Source organism: Aquarana catesbeiana, linkage group LG04, assembly GCF_042186555.1.
Source record: "Aquarana catesbeiana isolate 2022-GZ linkage group LG04, ASM4218655v1, whole genome shotgun sequence".
NCBI lineage: Eukaryota > Metazoa > Chordata > Amphibia > Anura > Ranidae > Aquarana > Aquarana catesbeiana.
The window spans coordinates 652132495-652158968 of record NC_133327.1 but is presented as its reverse complement, the minus strand read 5'-3'; the positions used below and the strand labels follow the sequence as shown (position 1 = coordinate 652158968).

Genomic DNA, 26474 nt, shown 5'->3' with positions numbered 1-26474 from the left:
CATCCCCCCCACAGTTAGAACACGCTGAGGGAACACAGTTAACCCTTTGATCGCTCCCTAGAGTTAACCTCTTCCCTGCCAGTGACATTTATACAGTAATCAGTGGCTATTTTTAGCTCTGATCACTGTATAAATGTCAATGGTCCCATAAAAGTGTCAAAAGTGTCCGATCTGTCCGCCGCAAAGTCGCAGTCCCGATAAAAATCACAGATCGCCGCCATTACTAATATAAAAAATAAAATAATAATAAAAATGCCATAAATCAATCAATCTATCTATCTATCTATCTATCTATCTATCTATCTATCTATCTATCTATCTATCTATCTATCTATCTATCTATCTATCTATCCACCTATCTATTTTGTAGACGCTATAACTTTTGCGCAAACCAATCAATACACGCTTATTGTGATTTTTTTTCCCAAAAATATGTAGAAGAATACATATCAGCCTAAACTGAGGAAAAAAAAATATATATTTTTTTAATTTGGGGCTATTTATTATAGCAAAAAGTACAAAATATTGTGTTTTTTCAAAATTGTCACTCTTTTTTTGTTTATAGCGCAAAAAATAAAAACCGCAGAGGTGATCAAATACCACCAAAAGAAAGCTCTATTTGTGGGGAAAAAAGCACATCAATTATAAGTGGGTAGAGCGTCGCAGGACTGCGCAATTGTCAGTTAAAGCGACGCAGTGCCATATCGCAAAAAATGGCCTGGTCAGGAAGGGGGCAAATCCTTCCGGGGCTGAAGTGGTTAAAAGAGGCACATCTTCTGACTGAATGTCATATGACGTCCAGTCAGAATGGGAGAGCCACCACCCAGCCCTCATTTTGCTATTGGCCGGGTGGGATGTGGTTAAAGAGAAAGAGATAGAAAGTAAGCAGCTTGTGCTGTGCTCTGTCTTTAGAAGACTCATGGGGATAGAGTTACTAAAACTGGAGAGTGCAAAATCTGGTGCAGCTCTGCATAGAAACCAATCAGCTTCCAGGTTTCTTTTTGTCAAAGCTTGATTGAACAAGATGAAGTTTGAAGCTGATTGGCTACCAGGCACTGCTGCACCAGATTTTGCACTAGTTTTAGTAAATCAACCCCATGGTGTGCACCATTACACAGTGAATGCAGGGCACTGTGGTGATGCTCCCTCAGGGGGCGGGCCCATGTCGCCCTGTATTCACAATATTTGGGAGTTGATCATGCTGAGCATCATTTTATCCAAAAGACTGAGGACATCTTGTGGCAAAGAAGAGATACTGCAATGTAGGGCATTGTGGTGATGCTCCCTCAGGGTGCAGGGCCATGACGCCCTGTATTCACAGTATTTGGGAGTTGGGTCACGCTCAGCATCATTCAATGCAAAAGACCGAGGATATCTTGTGGCAGAGAAGAGGCATTGCAATGCAGGGCACTGTGGTGATTCTTCCTCAGGGAGCAGGGCCATCATGTCCTGCATTCACAGTATTTGGGAGTCAGTCATGCTAAGCATCATTCCACCCAAAAGACTGAGGACATCTTGTGGCAAAGAAGAGGCACTGCAATATAGGGCACTGTGGTGATGCTCCCTCAGGGGGCGGGGCCATGATGCCCTGTATTCACAGTATTTGGGAGTTGATCATGCTGAGCATCATTTTACCAAAAAGACTGAGGACATCTTGAGGCAAAGATGAGATACTGCAATGTAGGGCGTTATGGTGATTCTCCCTCAGGGGGCAGGGCCATGATGCCCTGTATTCACAGTATTTGGGAGTTGGGTCACGCTCAGCATCATTCCATGCAAAAGACCGAGGATATCTTGTGGCAGAGAAGAGGCACTGCAATGCAGGGCACTGTGGTGATTCTTCCTCAGGGGAGCAGGGCCATCACGCCCTGCATTCACAGTATTTTGGAGTCGGTCATGCTTAGCATCATTCCACCCAAAAGACTGAGGACATCTTGTGGCAAAGAAGAGGCACTGCAATATAGGGCATTGTGGTGATTCTTCCTCAGGGGGCAGGGCCACCAAGCCCTGTATTCACAGTATTTGGGAGTTGGTCATGCTGAGCATCATTCCACTCAAAAGACGGAGGACATCTTGTGGCAGAGAAGAGGTACTGCATAGGACAGCTTCAGATTAATGCTTAGTTTTGCAACCTGAGCTTCCTTTTATGTTTTGCACAGGCTGGGGGGGGGCTGTTTTTTTTTTTTTATATATAAAATAATCCTGAAGTTGGGCTTTAAAATTCTCCTAAAAGTGCTGGTCCAACGAACAAAAGCCTAGATATCTGTGACCATGTGGTCATATAATCTCTGCTAGTGGTAGGATTGATTAGGTGGGCAGCACTATAGCATTTTCTCCAAAAATAGTATCTTTTTCAAACCTTCTAATATTTTTTCATTTATTTATCCCAGCAAGAGCGCTACATAGATTTATGTTAACATTTCAGCAAAGGTCCACTTAAAAAAAAAAAAAAAAGAAACAGCCTCTGCTTAAAAAAAATAAGTTCCTTTCCTCACCCCACATTTATTGGCCCACCATATTTCTACTGGAAACAGAAAATGCTGTTCTGGTGCTTGTCCCCCTGTTATTTTTAATAGTAGTAATCTGGGCTGCTCAGTAGAAAAAAATAAGCTTCTCTCGTTTTGGCTGCAACATTTTATTTGTTCCAGCGAAATCCAGAACCCGGGGAGGCCACTAAACGAACAAAAGAGCAAGCATTTTGTAATTACATCGCCTGGTCTTACAGTTTATAATAGCTTTTTCTCCCTCTCCTAACCTCCAGCACAGAAAATAAACATGCCTTTGTTTAAGCCGCAGGTGCTTAATTCATGCTTTTAATATCCGATCGTAGAAGAGTACTTTACTCCTAAAAGCCTACCTCCGTGCTGCTGCTAGCGTGTATTTCAGCTAATGTACCTACCTTCACTTTCGCCATAGCAAACAGAAGTTTTTCAGTTGGCTTGTCCTTTGTCTGCGTGTTAACCACCAGCATAAAGTCATCACGATAACCTCCGAAGGTCATTAGACTCCTGTGTGTGTATGTCAACAGCAACCTCTTAAGAAAGAGAAGAGTGGGTGGAAGGAAAGAAAAAAAAAAACAAAAAAAACAAAGGGCTAAACATTATTTTTCGTTCTAATTCAAACAAACGATTGCACTAAAAGTCTCAAACAAAAGCAAAGCATTTACTTAATAAGCGACTATCGGGCAGCCATTATGTACTTATATAGGAGGGACATATAAGCGACACGTCTAGAGTACATTTGGTTAAATAAAGTCTAACTAGCTTGTAATCAATCTATATTAATCTGTAATATTCAATTTGCTTTTAAGTAATACACCTAGAGATGGGGAAATCAGGATTCTTTTTCTTTTTAACTAGAAAGGGGGCTGAATAATAATAATATTAATTATAATAATAGTAGTGATAATATTAGTCAGACGTACCATAGTGTTATATTCCAGCACGCTTATTCCATCTTCATGTACTGCCAGCCAGACTAAAGGACCCTCGAAAGGGTTTGGAGCTATAGGCTGCAATGTAAAAAAAAAATAAAAAAATTAAATAAATAAATGAAAATGTATATATAGATATATATCTATATATAGATAGATCTATCTATATATAGATATATATCTATATATAGATAGATATATGTAGATATATATCTATCTATATATAGATATATATCTATATATATAATTTTTCATTTATTTCTTAGCAACAGGAAAATATTGTTAGCCATATATTGCAGAACAGAGGGATATGTGTCTATTCCCTGCATTGCATAATCCTGAGTTATGCAGAAATTAAAAGTAGAACTAAAAGCAAAACTTTTTAAAACCTTTGATAGAGCAAGGGAGGGTTATAATTTCGGGTTACACCGATACAGGCAGTCCCCGAGTTACGAATGGGTTAGGGACTGCCTGTTTGTTCTTAAGTCGGATTTGTTCGTAAGTCGGAAGGGCATGCGCAGAACGGCAGAGACGTCGTTTTCCGATGTTTTCCAATGTCGATGTTTTCGACGTCGTTCTCCGATGTTTTCCGATGTGCCCGCTGACGCCGAGTCGCTCGCAAGTCGGAGGTTCGTAACGCGGGGACCTCCTGTACCAATCAGTGGCGGCTGGTGCTCAAAATATTTGGGGGGGTGCAAACAAACTGAAAAATACTGACCCCCCCCCTATCAATTGCATCCTCACTGTGCCCATCAAATGGCGCTTTGGCCTATCAGGAAACAGGTCTGACGCCCTGCCTCCTGATTGGCGGGGAGGAAGGTTAGTGTGAAAATAGCGAAAATTAATTGGCTATCGTCACACAACTGGGTGGGATCAGGGCGCACTCTCTGCGCCCCAAGCCCACCCTATTTTGAAGCCTATAAGAACCTCTGGCTCTAATCAGGTGCTTCAAAAAGTACCACCCCCTCCCGCCCCTGCCATAGGAATCCATGCGTCTGGTGTCCTGAAAGGGGCTAGGCGCATGGATGGGGGAGCGGCGCCCGTGTGCCCACAGTGCTCGGGCCACCACTGATACCAATACTGTACCGGTATCGGTGCCGATATTAAGCATTTGCAAGAGTATCATTACTCTGATACCTGAAACCAATACTTTCAGGCTCTTTTCTTTCCGCTGACAGCAGGATTCCCCCACTGACAGCTGAAATGAAGACAAAAAAAAAAAGCCTGCAATTATCTATTGTTAAGGAGCGGTGCAGCAGCGTCCTTAACAACCGATGACTCATTCAGCTGTCAGTGGGGTTCAGCTGTCAGTGGGGTTCCCCTGTTGACAGCTGAAGTGTAAACTGAAGTCCCAGCAATTGGAGCTGACAAAAAGAAAAAAAAGCAGCTGGGTAATGTCTATCAACAACATTGCTCACCCGCTCAGCCAAAGGATAAAAATAATAATTTCTTTTTGTATCTTTCTGTTTTTGTTCATCTAAAGATCAAAGGGATGAACTTCAATCTGCAGATGAAGTCAGTTTAAAGCATCCTGTCAATAAAAAAAAAAATTAAAAAAAGTTTTTTATTTATTTTTTTAATTTCTCTGTTTTAAACCCTTATTAATCCTTAATTTACTCCAATCCGACTTAATTAACTCTTTATTCCCCTCCATTTAATTATTATTTTCCTGCTAATATATTTTGCTCACTTCTATTTTATAAACGATTAATAATTAAAACTTTTTTTGTTTGTTTGTTTGCTTTGTTTGTTAATATTTTCTACATATATATATATATATATATATATATATATATATATATATATATATATATATATATACATTTCACATTGAAAAAAGTGCAAAGTAAAAAAAATTAAAAAAATGATTTAGTTTGTAAACTTTTCAATGTTTTGCACCATTGCTGACAGCTGAAGTATAACCAAAACAGTTGTGGTAGGTAATGGTAATTGGAATCAGTGAATACTAAAAAAAAAAGTATCTGTACTCGTATTAAAAAAAATGGTATCGGTACATCCCTAGTTTATCACCACAGTCAGGGCTTTTTGCCACCTGTGTTCCATTGGGGAGATTTCGCTTCACTGTCCCATAGTCAAGACAGGAAGTGAGAGGAAACCCCTCCAAGTGAGGGAATCCCAGAGTCACCAGAACCAGTGTCTTATTGGAAGATATCCCCTCTATTACTGTTCTAAAGACAACCCAAAATTTGGGATTTTCTTTTTCACGCTATCAAAAACTAAAAAAAAAAAAGTTTTGTCTTAGTTATACTTTAAGGTTCCAGTTTACTGGACACAATACTGTTTTGCAGCACTACAGAGCACCATTGGGTTTATTTAATAAAAAGGTGCAGAGAGTATTCCAAGGAATCGTGGCGAGATCTTATTCTTATTCTAAAATATTTATTCTTGTCACTACAGGGTCCAAACTACACTAAAGTTGGCCATACGTTGTAAGATTTCTCTTGTTCAGCCCTGTAGTGTGAACTAGAGAAATCTACCAGTTCCTTCTTCCAAGCTAAACAGCTTGGATGCAGGAATTTCCCGACCAATGTTGTATTCTTACAGTTGGCACCTGCGACTGTCAGACTACAATATTAGCTGCATCTGATTGGATGCAGCCACTGTTCAGCTGACAATTTTCCAAATTTTCCAATTTTCCAACTGTAAGATTTTCAGATTGAAGGGTGTTGGGCGAAAGGGGCCAGAAAGGTCACTCACTGCTCAGATTTTGTTTGGTTCACCAGGAACCACCTTAAATGGCTAGCACCAGAAACGTACTTGTACTGCGGCAAAGTGGCTCTATTGCGTGAAAACACGTCTGTACGTCATTTCATGCAATAACCTCTAGGGTGCAAACGTGCGTCGCCGGAGACCTGATCGAGCACTGATTGGACAGAGGGGAAGCCAATCAGTGGGTCCGGCGGACTCGATGGCCACCGGACACCCGTGATCGTTCCACAGCGAGGCAAAACTGCGGTCTGCCTATGTAAACAAGGCAGATCGTCGCTCTGACAGGAGAGAAGATGAAGATCTTGTTTTTCTGCTAAGCAGGACCACAGATCTCTGTCTTCACCCAGTCAGAGCATCCCCCACACAGTTAGAAAGCACTCCCAGGGAACACATTTAACCCTTTGATCACCCCTAATGTTAACCCCTTCCCTGCCAGTGTCATTAGTACAGTGACAGTGCATTTTTCTATCACTACTGATGTCAGTGGCAATTAGTAATTTCCCCCCAGCATCAGTTAGTGTCAGATTTACCACCCTACTATCGCAGTCTACCGCCATTACTAGTAAAAAAAATTAAAAAATAAAAATATTCCATAAATCTATCCCATAGTTTGTAGACCAGTGGTTCTTAACCCCTCTAGTGCCGTGACCCCTTGATAAAATTTCCCGAGTTGTGGGGACCCCTAACAGTAAAATTATTTTTGTAGCGTGGGTTGTCAGCACCCAAGGCAAGACAAGTAATTTGCCCCCCTAACCCATGGACATATAGCACTCCCCGAGTCCCTTCCACTTGTACAGCATTAAAACCCCTTATGGTACATTTTAGGATAGACCACTCTTTCTTTGTTCTCCTTTCTTTCCCTTTTATCTCTCTCTATCCTAATTTCTTTTTTTTTCCCCATCCCTCTCTCTAGCCATCTTTCTTGTTCTTTCTCTTATTCTTTCTCTCCCTTTTTCTTGGTTCCTCCCCCTCTTTTCCTCTCCCTTCCATGTATTCTTAATTTTTATTCCTTCTCTTACTCCTTGGTGGGGGGGGGGGAATGAGAATAGTGGCAGTGCTGGGGGAAGTTCTGATCAGCCAACTTAGGTGCTCTTGATCATGGTCATCTGCTGATCTGAGAACTGTAGTGGGGACTTTTAATGGGAACTATAATCACAGGCAGTGTAACTCACTGTGTCTCCGGCTTCACTATGTCTCTGACTTTGTGGTGTCTCGTAGCAGTGACACCTATGCCGAAATCAGGAGATAGGGTCTCCTCCAGACCCTCCCACTTCACATTCCTCACCAGTCAGCTGATGGGGACACAGATGTGATGGAAGACTCTGATGGGGACACAGATGTGAGGGGAGACTCTGATGGGGACACAGATGTGAGGGAAGGCTCTGATGGGGACACAGATGTGAGGGGAGACTCTGATGGGGACACAGATGTGGGGGGGGGGCTCTGATGGGGACACAGATGTGAGGGAAGGCTCTGATGGGGACACAGATGTGAGGGGAGACTCTGATGGGGACACAGATGTGGGGGGGGGCTCTGATGGGGACACAGATGTGAGGGAAGGCTCTGATGGGGACACAGATGTGAGGGGAGACTCTGATGGGGACACAGATGTGGGGGAAGGCTCTGATGGGGACACAGATGTGAGGGAAGGCTCTGATGGGGACACAGATGTGAGGGAAGGCTCTGATGGGGACACAGATGTGAGGGAAGGCTCTGATGGGGACACAGATGTGAGAGAAGGCTCTGATGGGGACACAGATGTGAGGGAAGGCTCTGATGGGGACACAGATGTGAGAGAAGGCTCTCATGGGGGCACAGGTGTTGGGGAGACTCTGATGGGGGCACAGATGTGGGGGAGACTCTGATAGGGATACAGATGTGAGGGAAGGCTCTGATGGGGACACAGATGTGGGGGAGGCTCTGATGGGGGGGTGGATGTGGGGGAGACTCTGATGGGGCACAGATGTGGGGGAGACTCTGATGAGGGCACAGATGTGAGGGAAGGCTCTGATGGGGACACAGATGTGAGGGAGGCTCTGATGGGGACACAGATGTGAGAGAAGGCTCTCATGGGGGCACAGGTGTGGGGGAGGCTCTGATGGGGGCACAGATTTGGTGGAGACTCTGATAGGGATACAGATGTGAGGGAAGGCTCTAATGGGGACACAGATGTGAGGGAAGGCTCTGATGGGGACGCAGATGTGAGGGAAGGCCCTGATGGGGGTACAGGTGCGGGGGAGACTCTGATGGGGGCACAGATGTGGGGGAGACTCTGATGGGGACACAGATGTGGGGGAGACTCTGATAGGGGCACAGATGTGGGGGAGACTCTGATGGGGACACAGATGTGGGGGAGACTTTGATGGGGGCACAGATGTGGGGGAGACTCTGATGGGGACACAGATGTGGGGGAGACTCTGATGGGGACACAGATGTGGGGGAGGCTCTGATGGGGACACAGATTTGGTGGAGACTCTGATAGGGATACAGATGTGAGGGAAGGCTCTGATGGGGACACAGATGTGAGGGAAGGCTCTGATGGGGACGCAGATGTGAGGGAAGGCCCTGATGGGGGTACAGGTGCGGGGGAGACTCTGATAGGGGCACAGATGTGGGGGAGACGCTGATAGGGATACAGATGTGAGGGAAGGCTCTGATGGGGACACAGATGTGAGGGAAGGCTCTGATGGGGACGCAGATGTGAGGGAAGGCACTGATGGGGGTACAGGTGCGGGGGAGACTCTGATGGGGGCACAGATGTGGGGGAGACTCTGATGGGGACACAGATGTGGGGGAGACTCTGATGGGGGCACAGATGTGGGGGAGACTCTGATGGGGACACAGATGTGGGGGAGACTCTGATGGGGACACAGATGTGAGGGAAGGCCCTGATGGGGACACAGATGTGGGGGGAGGCTCTGATGGGGGCACCGATGTGGGGGAGGCTCTGATGGGGGCACAGATGTGGGGGGGACTCTGATGGGGACACAGATGTGAGGGAAGGCTCTGATGGGGACACAGATGTGGGGGAGGCTCGGATGGGGGCACAGATGTGGGGGAGGCTCGGATGGGGGGATGGATGTGGGGGAGACTCTGATGAGGGCACAGATGTGAGGGAAGTCTCTGATGGGGACACAGATGTGGGGGAGACTCTGATGGGGACACAGATGTGGGGGAGGCTCTGATTGGGACATAGATGTGGGGAGACTCTGATGGGGACACAGATGTGGGGAGACTCTGATGGGGACACAGATGTGGGGAGACTCTGATGGGGACACAGATGTGGGGAGACTCTGATGGGGACACAGATGTGTGGGGAAGCATATTCATTTATAAATAATTGATTATTTTGGTCCCTGAATATGTGTAAAATTGTGGCCCTCCTATTGAAAAGTTTGGAGACCCCGGATATAATGCACTTACGTTACAACAGAGCGCATTTCTTACCTTTGCTGGGAAAAGGGTAGCACCAAAGAAAGCCCACTTTCTGGAGACTGTAAGGTAAATTCGCACGCAGTCTGAAGCACTGTGGCTGCGAAGTGCCATCCACCTTGACCCCAGTCTCTGCTGAAGTTGTCTGAAAGGAACAATATCAGAGCAATGATCCAATGTGTGTTAATGTAATGAGGAAAAGCAAGCAAAGGACTCATTAGCTAAAACAGACCGACAAGGGTAGACATTGACACCTGGATTCTGAACTTTTGAAAGAATCAGCTCTTAGATAAATTCTGGGCCTTGTTAATGGTCGGTACTTGTATTTCTCTAGCATCTGTCAATCTCTGGGCTCAGGTCTGCTTTTCCTTCACAACAGCAATTAACATAATTAAAGCAAAACTAGACTCTCTCAATCAACATGAACTAGTTTTAATCCTTATGCTCCCAGCATTAGTAAATAGATAGGAGCTAGATTATATTTTGTTGTTTTAAACTTCTTTTTAAAATTTTTCAGTTGCCTCCCAGTTTCTGGTCAAGGCCAAAATGATGTCATACATCCCAGGAGTCTTAATGGCCATTCTTTTTCTTTCATCTGGAGAAGGGGAGGAGGGGTTTTTTTTTGGTACACCCTCCTGCCTACATGTCTGAGCTAAGGGCAGATGGATTTCACAAAGAAAATGCTACATGAATCGTCTGCCCTTACTCAAGATGGCCACAGCTAGAAACGCTAGGGATGTTTCTTAAAGCGGACCTTCAGTCATTTTTTTCAACTTTCCATCTATTAAATCTTCTGCCCTTGTTGTTTTAACTTTGGATAGTAAAACATTTTCTTTCTGCCAGTAAATACCTTATACAGCCCACTTCCTGTTTCTTGTCTGGTCATTAGCCTAGCCTTATGACATCATGTACAACTCTCACTCTAGTGAGAGTTTGCCAGAAAGGGAGGGGGGGTGAGTCATAAGAGGGCCAATGAGAGCTGCAGAGCCTTTGTGTGTCTGTGTAAATTCAGGAAGTGAACAGGCAGCAGCTTCAGCTGCCCACAGTTAAAATGGCTGCAGCCAGACTCAGTGGAGGGAGATTTCTGCAGCATATCTGGCAAGTACAGAATCACAGTATATATAAAATAATATGCAAAGTGATTGGAGGGAAGCTTCAGAATGGCAAAGATGTTTTTATTACCAATTATGTGAGTAGACACTTCTTTAAAGTGATTGCTCTGCAAAATATGTTCATCCTCATATACAGGTGCATTAAGAACACTACAATATAAAATAGAATACACTGTGTAAAAACATTCCAGATAGAAATTGATGGTGTATGCTAGGGCAGTGAAGGCAAACCTACGGAATGTGTGGCACAGATGGTACGCAGAGCCCTCTTTGTGGGCACGTGAGCTAAGTCGCTGGATCGCTACCCAGGTCACATGACCTCTAACCGGGCCGCCTGTGATTGGTGCGCTGAGACAGACGTGGGTGGATTGAAAACCCCGGAGTGTGCAGTCTGGTGATCGCAGGTAGAGGGAGATCCTCCGCCCTTGTCCTCCGGCCGGGAGCTTCACTACAGCTGATCCTGCCCTCAGCTATCCCCAGCTCTATATAAGAGGCGGGCAGGGAGGAAGGTGTAGGGCTGTGCCCAGTGGAGAGTGTGCGCTGTGGTGTACGGAGATTTACCATGTAAGGGACTTTGGTTCTATAATCTGGTGCTGGACGGGTCGGTGTAGTCTAAAGCCACGTACACGCGATCGGATTTTCCGACGGGAAATGTTTGATGACAGGCTGTTGGCGGAAAATCCGATCGTTTGTACGCTCCATCGGACAATTGTTGTCGGATTTTCCGCGGACAAATGTTGGATGGCAGGCTTTAAAATTTTCTGCGGACAAATGTCTGTTGTTGGATTTTGCGAGCGTGTGTACACAAGTCCGTCGGACAAAAGTCCAAAGTACAAACACGCATGACGCGGCAAATTCGGAAATCTCGAAATGCAGCGCACAATTCTCTTCTTCTTTAATGGGATAATAATGAAGCTGCTTTGCTGGTGATACTGATGGAGTTATTGCAAACAAATTTTTAAAGGCTTTTTTTTTCTAGTGATATTAAGAATAATATTATTATGCTTGTTATTATTTTTTTTTTGGGCAAGTTACCACAACACCATTATCCCGTAGTTTTTAAGATCAAAGCTACAACTATGTTGGTGTCCCTTGTCAATTTTACATTGTATATTTTAAAATGTAACTGCCTACTCCCAAACTGTCATTTCTACACAATTTTTTGTGATTTTGTGCATTAAAAAAAGAAAACAAATAAAATTAGACATGCTATCTGCCAATAGAACTTAACCAAAAAGTGCATTCTATGCATCCAAAAATATAGAAAATATAACAAATAAAATCTTTATTCAACCAAAAAATAAAATAAAAGCCTCATGCATGTGTCCTGCTTCTTAATATAGGGGGTCAACAATGCCAAGATTTGGTGAAAGCAGGGGTCCATCATCCGGAGATAATTCCGAAAATCATCCGGATTATTCTCCTGGAGCTCCCGCAGCAAAAGCATATGACATAATTGGTCACGATTAATAAAGCAACCAGTTTTTGGTCCAAGAAATCCTCCTCCTCCTGTTCCTGGACTGGACTTGGGTCAAAGCAATAACTCCAAGGCCAATAATAAATAACACGTTATCTCCTCCGATTCCGCAACATGTCTGGTTGACGAACGGCTGTTCAGAAACAAACTGAAAAGTGGGAAATGAAAAGCGCAAAATGAAAAGCACAGAATGAAAAGTGCAAATCAACTCTGACCATACTTCTACTAACATGAAATTAGCAGAAGGAGCCCAAAGGGTGGTGCTAAAGAGCTGAAAAACCACGTAGTACGTCAGTACGTTCATGTTTGTTGGCCAATTGTGTGCCTTTTGTATGCAAGACAAGTTTGGGGCCAACGCCCTTTCGGACAAAAAAGTCAGAGGTTTTGTCTGCGGAAAATCCGATCATGTTTACGAGGCTTATGCAGTGATGGGTGTCACTGCTGCCCCTGGAGGATGGGGATTACTGGGGGCTCAGAGCAAGGGGGGCTGCACCATCCGGGGGGGGGGGGAACCTAGAGGAGCCATTACTGTAGCGTACCATGTGTGATCTCCTCCCGGGAAATAGGACATATGGTGGGGTGAGTGGAGTTCTGACGTCCCTTCCTGCTCTGTACACCTGTTGCAGTTTGGGCACTCGGGCTCAAAAACGTTTGCCATCACTGTGCTAGAGCTTCTATATGGTGCCTATTCTGACATCCTACCGACAATTGCTGTCCAATGCAGAAAATGCTAATTATACTTCTTTCAGTCTGTTGTGACCCCTTTAATAATGGAGACCCATGCTTACAAGTGCAGTCACACCCACCTTAACTGCTCTTCCGTGCAGTCCTCTCTATACCGCTTGGGATAAAACTTCTCCAGTGCTTGTTTTACTGCTTGGCTTGATTTTACTTGACCTGCTGTGGCCTGAAAGGGTCGTTCATAATCCCCACTTTCCACCTGAAGATGCAGAAGATAAAGGTAAGTAAAGGTAAATGCCATTAAAGTAACTCGGAATGGGGTACTTTAAAACTGGTACTACATTTCATATTTAGGATGCAGGCTATTGTGTCTGTTTCTATATCGGATGAGAGCAATGGAAGGGGTTTTATTCAATTTTTCATCCAACCTGACTGATCTTTCAATGCTAGTGATGTCTCACGGGTTTTCACCAGACATGTTGTCAAACACTGTGGTATCACTGGGTCAATATAATTCATTGCATACAAAACGTGGGTACATGTCCACTATGTGCTGCAGTACTGTCCTGCCTTGTCCCTATTTAGCCTTTTTCGTTGCTGGAGCCCTGATACATACTGTCCACCAATCTTTTGTTTTAACTAGACATGTGCAATTTGTTTCGATCCGAATTAGTTTCTTAACCAAATTCGACAAATTCGTAAATTCAGAGATATCTGAATTAACGAAAACCCGTTTAACAAATTGTTCCGAATATTCGTAAATTCGAATATTCGAAAAGTCCGAATTTTCGGATTTCGAATGACTGAAATTCGAAAACCTGGAAATTCTAAAATCCGAAAATTCGGAAAATTAAAAAATTTGCACATTCGAAAATCCAAAAGTTTGAAAATTCGGAAATACGAAAATTTGAAAATCTGAAATAATAACTAATAACAACTTAACTATTACTATTAAATTATAGGTATTGGAATTTCCTTTCAAATTTGGCTGTTAGTGAACGTAACGAATGTGAATTTATGCAAAGTTACAAATTTTCTGAAATAACGAATGCTGTAGCTAAACAAATGGAACGTAATAAATTAATAATAATAAATAACAATAATAATAAAAATGTTTTATTATTATTATTTATTATTAATTTGTTCCGTTCCATTTGTTTAGATGCGACATTCGTTATTTCGGATAATTTGTAACTTTGTATAAATTCCTATTCGTTACGTTCACAAACAGCCAAATTTGAAAGGAAATTCCAATACCTATAAATTTAATAGTAATAGTTAAGTTATTATTAGGTAGTTAGTCATTAATTAGAGTTTTCAGATTTCGGATTTTTGAATTTCCAAATATTGGAATTTCCGTATTTCGGATTTTCGAATTTCCAAATTTACAATTTACGAATTTTGGATTTTTGGATTTTGGAATTTACAAATTTATGAATTTCAGATTTTTGGATTTTGGAATTTTCAAATTTACAAATTTACGAATTTCGATCAAAACAACACCAAAAACGAAACAAAGAAAAAACAACGAATGAAACGAAAACGAACAAATTTTTCGTCAGTGCACATGTCTAGTTTTAACCCTTCAGGTCAGTGTTGACTACTTTGCTTTAAGAGCAATATGAATACAAAAAATACAAGAACCATGTTCCATTATATAGGATGTCAATGTAGTCACCATAGGTAAGTAGAACTTGTTTAAAGCGGAACTTAACTTTCTCAATCAACATGAATTACTGTTGTTCCTTATGCTCCTAGCATTAGTAAATACACAGGAGGGCATATTATATTTACTTATTTTAAACTTGTTTTTTTTCTTCATTTCTTTAGTTACTCCCTTGTTTTTGGTCAAGGCCAAAATTAAGTCATACATCCCAGGAGTCTTAGCCTCGGTTCACACCAGAGGCGGCACGACTTGCAGGTCGCCTCACCGAGGCGACCTGCACACGACTGCCGGGGCGACTTGCAAAATGACTTCTGTATAGAAGTCTATGCAAGTCGCCCCAAGTCGCCCCCAAAGTCGTACAGGAACCTTTTTCTAAGTCGGAGCGACTTGCGTTGCTCCGATTAGAACGGTTCCATTGTACTGAACGGGACGCTACTTGTCAGGCGACCTAGGTCGCCTGACAAGTCGTCCCAGTGTGAACCGAGGCTGAATGGGCATTTTTTTCTTTCATCTGGAGGAGGGGCTTTCTCAGCTAAGCACGCCCTCCTGTCTGCGTGCCTGGGTTAAGGGCAGATGGATTCCAGGAAATAAATGCTACATGAATTATCTGCCCTTACTCAAGATGGCCACAGCTAGAAATGCTAAGGGGTGTTTTTCAAAGTGATTTCTCAACAAAATAAATCATGGCGACATGGATGGAGGATGGGGGAGTTGGGAGTTTGCTATGAATTAAATAGTGTTTTGGTTTGTGCTGCTCAGATACAGTTTAGTTCCTCTTTAAGATCAATTGAAAGTATTGATTATTATAAACATATTTAAAGCCACATAAAACAAGGTGTATTACAGTGATTTATAAAGTCATAGAAGACATTAAGGCTTTAATCATATAAGTACTAATAGCCTGCCCATATCACTCCCCTTACACTCTCCACTGGTCGACATGATAAAGCTTCAAATAGTGTTGATATTACATTTAATAAACTGGAAATCACAGTGGAATTAATAGTATGAATATATGACTGCTTATAATAAAGTAGTCAGATATGTATAGACCATCCGTTGTACTATGGGTCACAGAAAGCCTAGTATGTGGTGTGTCTTCATGAATGCATACTGCAGGTGGATGCCATGATTGGCCAAATATCTAATAAGCTCTGGAGCAACTGCTCTTGCAGTGTGCAACTGCACTTTCCAAAGTGCACAGTCTTTTTGCCTTTAGTAAATCAACCCCATAGTGTCCTAGCATTGGTATCAATGGGAGGAATAGTTCCCCATCATTGGTATCAACGGGAGGAATAGTTCCCCATCATTGGTATCAACGGGAGGAATAGTTCCCCATCATTGGTATCAATGGGAGGAAAGGTGCCCATCATTGATGTCAGTAGGAGGAATTGTGTCCCATCGTTGGTGTCAGTGAAAGGAATAGTGCCCTATTGTCGGTGTCAGTAGTAGGAACTATGCCCCACTGCTGCTGACAGTGGGGGGAATAATGCCCCAAGATAAAAGCAAGCCTCAGTTTGGAGACCACTGATTAAACATTTAAAATTTAAATACTGCATTTGGACACTTGATGCAAAGTATCATAGGCATTTCCTAGGATATTTGGCTCCATCTAGTAGCTAAATGCTGCATTTTTCATTTTAAATCAATGAAAAACATTCAATATGCACAGCAAACGACCTAACATTTATTTTTTATACTCAGAACTAATACTTATGCACTTTCGCCAGGGCATTGCTATGCAATTTTCTTATAAATACACTAATAGGTTCAATATAACAAGGCTTGGTTAAAAGTAAAGAGCTACTTAAATCATTCAGATATCTAAAGTGATTTGGGGCCCAGAAAAGCAATGCTCCATTGTCCAGCTGTAGATGAATAGGACCTATAGAATATACAATATTCACAGTGTTTCCAGTGACATTCTGTGGGAGCGGACACTTATGTAAGAGCTCTTCCTGGCTGGAGATTATTTCTTTTAAAACCACTTTGCCTCCATTATTTCATACATTATTCACATTACTGAACACACAAACACATTAAAACAATACACTAATAATACCTTGACTTCACATCTGCTATCCACCTGCAATATACAGGAGAAGGCAAAAGAGCAAAAGAGACGGAGAGAAGGTTAAATCTCCTCAGGAAGCCATCTTTACATAGGGAATTCAAATTGTATAATTGCAGGTTAATAGTGTACTGCGCATTAGCGAATGCTTCATTATAAGTAATTGCTTTGGAAATTGCATTAAAAGGTATAAGGAATTCCTTTCTCAGAGGTTACCTGGGCGAGTAGAGCAGCCAGTTCCAGCGCCAGCTCCTTATTGACTGGAAAGAGACCATTAATGATTTTATCGTTCGTCTGGTACATTAAAAGCAGCTTTTCTCTCTCCGTCTCGCCTCGCACCTGTGTCGAGAAACTCAGCCTGTAATGCAACAGAGGAAAGTCAGGGTATGTACCCAGAGAAAAGTGCCAGTCAATACCATGGTCGTTCAGTGAGTGTTGCCATATACTACTACTCATGGCTTTTTTTCTCATAAAATAGGCACAGGAACTCCCACTTTCCGAGTCACCCCTTTTCTCCGCCCCTACCCACCTCCAAGCACCCTTCCTTGGTTCCACCCCTGCCCACCTCCAAGCACTGTTTCATGGTTTCACCTCTATCCACCTCCGAGCACCGTTCCTTGGTTACACCCCTACCCAACTCTGAGCACCGTTCCTTGGTTACACCCCTACCTACCTCCGAGCACTGTTCATTGGTTCCACCCCTACCCACCTCTGAGCACCATTCTTTGGTTCCACCCCTACCCACCTCCAAGCACCATTCCTTGGTGCCACCCCTACCCACCTTCAAGCACCGTTCCTTGGTTCCACGCCTACCCACCTCCAAGCACCGTTACTTGGTTCCACGCCTAATCACCTCCGAGCACCGTTCCGTGGTTCCATGCCTACCCACCACTGAGTACCGTTCCTTGGTTCCACCCCTACCCACCTCCAAGCACTGTTCCTTGGTTCTACGCCTACCCACCCCAGAGCTCTGTTCCTTGGTTCCACCCCCTACCCACCTCCCACTACTGCTCTTTTACAGAATATAGAACCAAGTATCATTTTGTGGTGCTAAGTAATTTGTATGGAATATGGTAATGATAACAAGAAAAGCAGTAAAATAGATCCCCTGCAGCCAGTAACAATATAGCCCCCCCCCCCACCAGCAACAGTAGATCCCGCTAACAACAACAGACCACTCTCAACAAAATTTCCCCCCTAGCAACAATAGACTCCCGGAAGCAACAACAGATCTCCCTACAAGAAGATCCCTCCCTCAAAAGTAGATCTCTTCCAGCAGCAACTGACCCCCTAGTAGTATAAGACCCACCCCCAGCAACAGTAGGTCCCCCACCAGCAACAACAGACCATCTCAGCAACAATATATCCCCTCCTGCTGAAATAAATCCCCCAGCAGTCAGCATCAATAGACAAGGAGCAAGTGGCTGATGCTGTGGTCAAATAACTCAGCTGACTCCTCAATGGCTGATGTTGGGGCTATGACAGGAATAGATGTGGACAAGGAGACAGGTTTATCCACTCTGGCAATTGCAGGGGACTGCACACTTGTCTCTGCTTGTGTGGCAGAGGATAAGGAGGATGAGGAAGGTTTTGTAAGCCAGTCCACTACCTCCTCTGCATGCTGTGGCTGGATAGCAAGGGCAAACTCACTAAACAGAGGAAATGATGCCCTGCCTAAGGACTGACCACCACGTCGACCTTTGCCTGTAGACACATTTGTTGCTGGCCCCCTTACAGTGCCAGTGCCTTACGTCTGCCTCTCTCCTTATTGTCCTCACAGACATTATTGGGAGGGAGGGGGCGGTGCTAATAAGCAAATGTAAAGATTAAGTTGAAATCTGTACGTAGATGCACTTTAATCAATGTAAAGGGGTGTTTGGTGCACTTTAATTTGAGTACTCACACTACACAAATACACTATAATATACTGCAATATAATGCGCCAAACGTACAGTGAAGCACAGAACTATATGGCGTTAAACTGGCAGTAATGCACACAGAAGTAAATGGCGTTAAACTGGCAGTAACGCACACAGAACTATATGGCGTAAAACTGGCAGTAACGCACACAAAACTATATGGCGTTAAACTGGCATTAACGCACACAGAAGTGAATGGCGCTAAACTCGCAGTAACGCAATCAAATAGATGGTGTTCAAGCGTCACTACACTGACCCTATCTGAACTGTCCCTACTCTAGCTATACACTAATGTAAAGATTACTGATACGGTATCACTACAGTGAAACTATCTGAGCTGTCCCTACTCTAGCTGTACACTATGCAAAGCTGACTGATGGTCCTCCTCACTACACTCACACTATCCCTAGACTGACAGTAAACTAATATTCTACACTGACAATTGACGCAAAATAGCACAGTATAGCACACAACTAACTAACTAATAGCACTGAACAGAGCCCTGTTCTATCTCTCTCTACGCCAAAATCACAATGAAAATGGCTGCCATTGAAAGAATACTTTTATACTGTGGGACAGGAATGAGCCATGATTGGATAAAGTCATGATGACAGTGTCCAATCATGACTCTGACAGTGCTCTGTGCCCTGATTGGCTGAAGCTTTCACTGCTTCAGCCAATCAGGGCTTGCAATGCACTGTTCAGCGCCGCAATGCATTGTGGTCGGTTCGGGGGGCCAAACGGTCAAATGACCCATTTGTTCGGCTGTTCGTCAAACGTCCGAACAGTGAAAGTTCAGCCCGATTTTAGGTGCTTTGGCAAAAAAAAAGCCAAAACTCAAGATTAGGAGCTGTAGTATACATGGAGCCTTAGGCCTCATTTGGATCACTCTTCAGAGAGCATATCACAGGTGGTTGAGGAGTTGTTGTATCACCTCCTCACCACCTGCTTTAACCCCTTGACACCTGCACTTGCCCACATCATTGATACTGTAGGTCGAATGAATTGGCTGAAATTGCACTGCACCCGGATTGCATGTGAATCACACAGGAACACACAGCATTTTTCATTGGTGTGAACCCTAAAAGTGTATTCCATTAACAGGTAACAGGTAGGCACCTGTTCTTGTAGGTAAGTCTCACGGTCCGGGTCCCATCACATTTTCCCGGTAGCTGCTCCTTAGATGCCTGCTCCCACTTTGAAATGATGTCGCAGATCTGGCAATGAGAAAAATGAAAACATTTTATGTGCTGTAACAATTTATATTCATGTCTGAGGGTCCACTGACACCTATGCATTCCATTATGGGGTGAAAATGCAAACACGTTAACTTGTGTTACGGCATGCATTAGCGTGTGTTGCGTTAAGGCAGCCTCTATCCTGGTTCTCTGGCTATTTATCACAGCGCTCCTTCAGTGTCACCTACAACTCTGTCTCCTCCTCTCCATTGCCCCTTTCTGTGGGGGTCCCCCAAGGCTCGGTTCTTGGACCCCTTCTCTTCTCTATCTACACCACCTCCCTTGGTCACCTAATAACTGCCCACGGCTTCCAATACCACTTATACGCTGATGACACCCAAATCTATCTGTCTACTCCTCACCTCACTCCTTCAGTCTCCTCTCGCATTACTAACTTACTAACTGACATATCAGCATGGATGTCGCACCCCTTCCTTAAACTAAATCTCTCTAAAACTGAGCTATTAATATTTCCCCCCGCCCGTGCCCCCCTCCATGACTTTTCCATCAAAATCAACAATGCAACCATCAGTCCCTCCCCTCACGCCAGGGTACTAGGTGTAATCCTAGACTCCGACTTGTCATTTCAGCCTCAAATCCAATCATTGTCAAAAGTTTGTAGAATTCACCTCCGTAACATCTCTAAAATTCGCCCTTTTTTAACAAATGAAACCACCAAGCTCCTCATTCACTCCCTTGTTATCTCTCGCCTTGACTATTGCAACTCCCTTCTCATTGGCCTACCGCTCCATAGGCTATCCCCTCTTCAGTCTATCATGAATGCTGCTGCCAGACTTATCCACCTTACCAACCGCTCAGTGTCTGCCAACCCTCTACTTCAATCCCTACACTGGCTCCCAATCACCCAGCGAATTAAATTCAAAATTCTAACCACAACATACAAAGCCATTCACAACTCTGCCCCAAGCTACATCACTAATCTTGTCTCCAAATATCACCCAAATCGTCCTCTCCACTCTTCTCAAGACCTCCTGCTTTCAAGCTCTCTCATCTCCTCCTCCCATGCTCGTCTCCAGGATTTCTCCAGAGCCTCTCCCATCCTCTGGAACTCGCTACCTCCATCTATCCGGCTATCCCCTACTCTTGCTACCTTCAGGCAATCCCTGAAAACTCATCTCTTCAGGAAAGCCTATCACGTCTCCAACTAATCTCCTACCACTTCCACCAGCTCATTCCCCACAGTTACAACCTTTTGTACCACCTGCCCCACCCTATTAGATTGTAAGCTCTTCTGAGCAGGGCCCTCTTAATCCTATTGTATTGTATTGTATTATATTATAACTGTATTGTCTCCCTTTTATATTGTAAAGCGCTGCGTAAACTGTTGGCGCTATATAAATCCTGAATAATAATAATAATAATAATAATATTTATTATGAATGGATTGCCAACACACCACAATGGATACAATAATATGCTTGAGTCTTTTTTAACAGTGCAGCACACCTCATCCCATAGTATATGCATTGTGGCACAGTGTACACCAAGGGTCAGCAACCTTTTTCCACTTAAGGGCCAGATTCAATGTATGTGAATGCACGGAGGGCCGAATTCACCTGCTAATAAATGTACACAGCCCCCACACCTCTGGCCCCTTTTACATTACACAGCCCTCTGCACCTCTGAACCCCTTTACATTACACAGCCCTCTGCACCTCTGGCCCCCTTTACATTACACAGCCTCCTGCACCTCTGGACCCCTTTACATTACACAGCCCCTGCACCTCTGGCCCCCTTTACATTACACAGCCCACTGCACCTCTGGACCCCTTTACATTACACAGTCCCCCCTGCATATTACACAGCCCCCTGCACATCACACAACCCATCCCCCACCCAGCCTCCCCTGCATATTACATAGATTCCCCCTCCCTCAGCTGTGTAAGCACGGGGTGCTTTAAAAAAATTCTTATTTATTTTTATTTTCTTTTATTTTATACTGTCCCTTTGGTAAAAAAAAAATCTGATCATTTTTATTGCTGTCACAAGGAATGTAAACTTCCCTTGTGACAGTAATAAGCAGTGACAGGTACTCTTTATGGAGGGGTCTGGGGTCTATAAGACCCCAAATCCCTCCTTTGCACTTAGGGCCCTTTCACACTGGGGCGGGAGCGGCGGCGGCGGTAAAGCGCCGCTTTACCGTCGGTATTCGGCCGCTAGCGGGGCAGTTTTACCCCCCGCTAGCGGCCGAGAAAGGGTTAAAAACCACTGTAAACTGTACTCTGCAGAGGCGCTTTGCCAGCGGTATAGCCACGCCGTCCCATTGATTTCAATGGGCAGGAGCGGTAAAGGAGCGGTATACACTCCGCTCCTTCACCAATCCGAAGATGCTGCTAGCAGGACTTTTTTTACCGTCCTGCTAGCGCACCGCTCCAGTGTGAAAGCCCTCGGGGCTATCACACTGGAATCAAAGCAACGGCACTTTCGGGTCGGTTTTCAGGCGCTATTATTAGCGCAATAGCGCCTGCAAACCGCCTCAATGTGAAAGGACCCTTAGTTTGGACCAAGTTTGGCAGTTTTGAATACTGTAATTTTTTAAAATTTGGCACCTTTAAGTCTTCGGTAAAGCGAAAGTGATGTTATGACATCGCCTTTGAGTTACTAGATCCGAGACCCGATCAAAGCTGATTCTGGCATTGTTCGGATCTCAGGCCAGCCGATGCACATGCCGGCTGGTCGCTCGGGCCTCCCGGTGGGATGGGAGAGCCGCGGAAGGACGTCCGCTCCTTGGGATAACAGCCGAGCAGCTTCTTAGCCTCATCGGTTGTTATCCCAAGAAAGCCAACCGCTGGCTCTAAAAAAACTGTACCAGGGTGATGCTTGCAGCTGCAGGCATCTCTCTGGTACAACCCCTTCAAGTTGAGGCCGCATATTTGCATACGGTCGGCGTGAAGAGGATAAGATGTCCGCGGGCCGGGTGCTCATGAATTCATCACGTGCACTGACGGGCCGGACATTCAGCGGCGGCGGGCCAGGTGCGCCCCGCGGGCCGTAGGTTGCCGACCCCTGGTGTACACTGTGAGTTGGGTTGTACTATACAATGAATTGGGGGTACCATTAACAATGGATGACATTACAACCACACACAGAGCAGATGCATTCCCATGCAATGTGGCAATCGTAATGTTGTACCGCGTGTTGCTACAATACATAACCAGGAATGTATGCCTTTTTTTTATCAAAGGTATTCCAGTGTTAAAGCCCAGATTTGGTCAACATTTTTTTTTTTTTTATAGACTGAGAAGGACTCAATACAGGCTTGCCTAGCCCTAGGCTGTCTGCTGCATTCATAAGGAAATAGAGATGTGCAAGATGGAGAAATGTGTTTTGTTTCAGATTCATTCGTTAAGTTAACAATTTTGTTTCATCATATTCGTTATGTTAGAACGATTCATTTTCAGAATTCCTTTCATATATTTGGATTTGTTTCATATATTTTTTTTTTTAGTCAAATTGGAATTAAAAAATTAATTCAAAATAGAAAATAAATTTAAATTCGAAAAGGAGTTTGAAATGGAAACATATTGCAACGAATACAGTAGGTATAGTAGGTATAAAAGTGAAATAAGATGACGATTACTACTTAAGCTGCTTTATAGAATGTAATAGAAAAGAATACAATAAAACAGAATAGAATGGAAAATAAAAGAATAGAATAGAAAAGAAAAGATGGAAAAGAAAATAAAGGAATAGAATAGACTAAAACAGAAAATAAAAGAATAGAATAAAATATAAAAGAATGCAATAAAATAAAACAGAATAGAATGGTATAAAAGTGAAATAAGATGATGATCCCTACTTCAGCTGCTTTATAGAAAATAATAGAAAAAGAATCGAAATAGAATAAAACAGAATAAAACAAGATAGAACAGAAAATAATAGAATAGAACAGAAAAGAATAGATTAGAAAATAAAGGAATAGAATATAATAAAACGGAAAAGAATGGAATAGAATGAAACAGAATAGAATAGAATAAAACAGAAAAGAATGGAATAGAATTAAACAGAATACAATAGAAATGTATAAAAGTAAAATAAAATGATGATTCATACTTAAGCTGCCTTATAGAATATAATTGAAAAAAAAAAAAGAAACATTGTCAGTGGCAGTATTCTGATCTCTATCTGATGCTAGATCCACCGCCGCCTCGAGAGGCAGCAACTCTCTGCGTTATGGCTGCATACATTAACATTAATTAATGAGTACAATCCTGACATCTGCCACTGACAGTTGCAGCTGCTGGTATGCAGTGTCTACAACCAATAGCAAAAATCTACTGTCCCTGGCTGCTGCTAAACGTTTGTGTGTATGTGGCCTCACTTGCTGACTACAAATGGTAAATATTAAATATATAGATGCAATATGTTACATTTTATATAAAAATTAAAAAAAAATTTTTTGTCCTGACGATATTAACCACTTCAGCTCTGGAAGATTTACCCCCTTCCTGACCAGGCCATTTTTTGTGATACGGCACTGCATTACTTTAACTAAAAATTGCGTGGTCGTGCAACGATGCACCCAAATAATATTTCTGTTTTTTTTCCCCAAAAATAGAGCTTTCTTTTGGTGGTATTTGATAACCGCTGCGGTTTTTATTTTTTGCGCTATAAACAAAAAAAAGACCGACAATTTTGATTTAAAAAAATATATATTTTTTACTTTGTGCCATAAAACATACCCAATAAAAAAAATGTAAAAAATTGAATTTCTTTGTATGTTGTCTGCTACATATTTTTGGTAAAACAAAATCCCAATAAGCATACATTGATTGGTTTGCGCAACAGTTATAGCGTCTACAAACTATGGAGTATATTTATGGAAAAACAATACGTTTTATACTAGTAATGGCGGCGATCAGCGACTTATAGCGGGACTGTGACATTGCAGCAGACAAATTGGTCACCTAACTGACACTGTAGACGCTTTTTGGGGACCAGTGACACTAATACAGAGATCAGTGCTTAAAAATAGGCACTGTCACGGTACTAATGACTAATGCCCCGTACACACGGTCGGATTTTCCAACGGAAAATGTGTGATAGGACCTTGTTTTCGGAAATTCCGACCGTGTGTAGGCTCCATCACACATTTTCCATCGGATTTTCCGACACACATAGTTTGAGAGCAGGATATAACATTTTCCGACAACAAAATCCGTTGTCGGAAATCCGACAAATCCGATGGACAAAGTGCCACGCATGCTCAGAATAAATAAAGAGATGAAAGCTATTGGCCACTGCCCCGTTTATAGTCCCGACGTACGTGTTTTACGTCACCGCGTTTAGAATGATCGGATTTTCCGACAACTTTGTGTGACCGTGTGTATGCAAGACAAGTTTGAGCCAACATCTGTTGGAAAAAATCCTAGGATTTTGTTGTCGGAATGTCCGAACAAAGTCCGACCATGTGTACGGGGCATAACCCCTTGGCTGGGAAGTGGGTTAACATCAGAGGCGATCAAAGGGTTAAATGTGTGCCTAGCCAGTGTTTTTGTGTGCCTAGCCAGTGTTTTTTTTTCTCCATCAGAACTTACTACTATGGGGATAGTGCTTTGACTAGAGGAAGGCATAGATCTGCGCCTCTGCTTTGCAGGAACACAGGATCTATGCCTTCCTTACTGACAGAACGGCGATCTGCCTTGTTTACATAGGCAGATCGCCATTCTGCCTGTGCACAGAATGATCAGCGGGTGCCGGCGGACATTGGTTCTTCAGGACCCGCTGATCAGCTCCCACTATGTAGAATCACAGCGGGAGGGAGCCGCCGGTGGCGCACGCTCATGCCCAATACCCGGAAGTGCAGGATCACATATATATATATATATATATATATATATATATATATATATATATATATATATATATGATATATGTAATCCTGTGCAGCGTGCTATAGGGCGGTTGGCAAGTATTTAAAAATACTTTGTAACGAAAAAAAAAGAAAGAAAGAAAGAGTTCCCTTCACCACCTCTCAGCAAAAGTCATAACCGGGCTCTGCTGACTTGGAGTTCAGGAAAAGTCATTCAACTTGAAGCAAATATGTATCTTTACCTTAATATTTCCTTGTAAGCAATATTCAAAATCCTTCCCAGAGGGATCATCCGAGAACAAGGTGAACCCGGACTGGGAGGGCTTCCTCATTCCCAGGTCTTGGTTTAGTGTGCAAAGAAACTCTTCAACTGTTGTTGATGCGTCAAATCCCACCACCTGCAATGGATGTGCTTAGAAAGTTAGCTTGCTGTGACAGGTTCACGTTCATAATCAATCAATAAAAGGGAATTAAACCCAGGACTCTGCATTCACTATATCTGGTCTCCCACAGTACACAGAACATGGAAATGCAATTATTTTAGAAAATATAAACGGTTAAATACCTTTTCTCATCAGCAGTATATAGCAGTCTTGTGACTTCTATCAGTGTCTGGTTAAAGCTTGTAGGAGGAGTTTTCATTCTCCCCTGACTGTCCTATGAGGCTGCAGGACCCCTGACCCTCTGTCTGGACAGTGCCGATTGGCCCTGTGCTGATCACATGCACCCTCCCAAGAAAAAATAAATAAACTCTCCAGCAATACACACCAAACTGAGCATGTGCAGCTTGCCCCCAAGGTTCTGTTCTATTAGGAGATGGATTGGGGACTGTGGAAGAAGGGGAGGATCAGAGAAGCCAGGATCAAACAGCCTTATTACACA

At 43.3% G+C, this 26474-nt stretch overlaps 1 protein-coding gene across 1 annotated transcript in view; it reads right to left on the bottom strand.

The window, feature by feature from the left end:
• Nucleotides 1-26474, bottom strand: part of PLEKHH2 (pleckstrin homology, MyTH4 and FERM domain containing H2) — a 219621-nt gene that overhangs the window by 5974 nt on the left and 187173 nt on the right. The window contains exons 23-29 of the mRNA XM_073628463.1: nt 25835-25990; nt 19641-19738; nt 16819-16960; nt 12991-13124; nt 9611-9740; nt 3425-3511; nt 2900-3034 (exon numbers count right to left, since the gene is read on the bottom strand). Coding sequence (XP_073484564.1) covers nt 2900-3034; nt 3425-3511; nt 9611-9740; nt 12991-13124; nt 16819-16960; nt 19641-19738; nt 25835-25990 — 882 coding nt within the window. The remainder of the gene's footprint in view (nt 1-2899; nt 3035-3424; nt 3512-9610; nt 9741-12990; nt 13125-16818; nt 16961-19640; nt 19739-25834; nt 25991-26474) is intronic.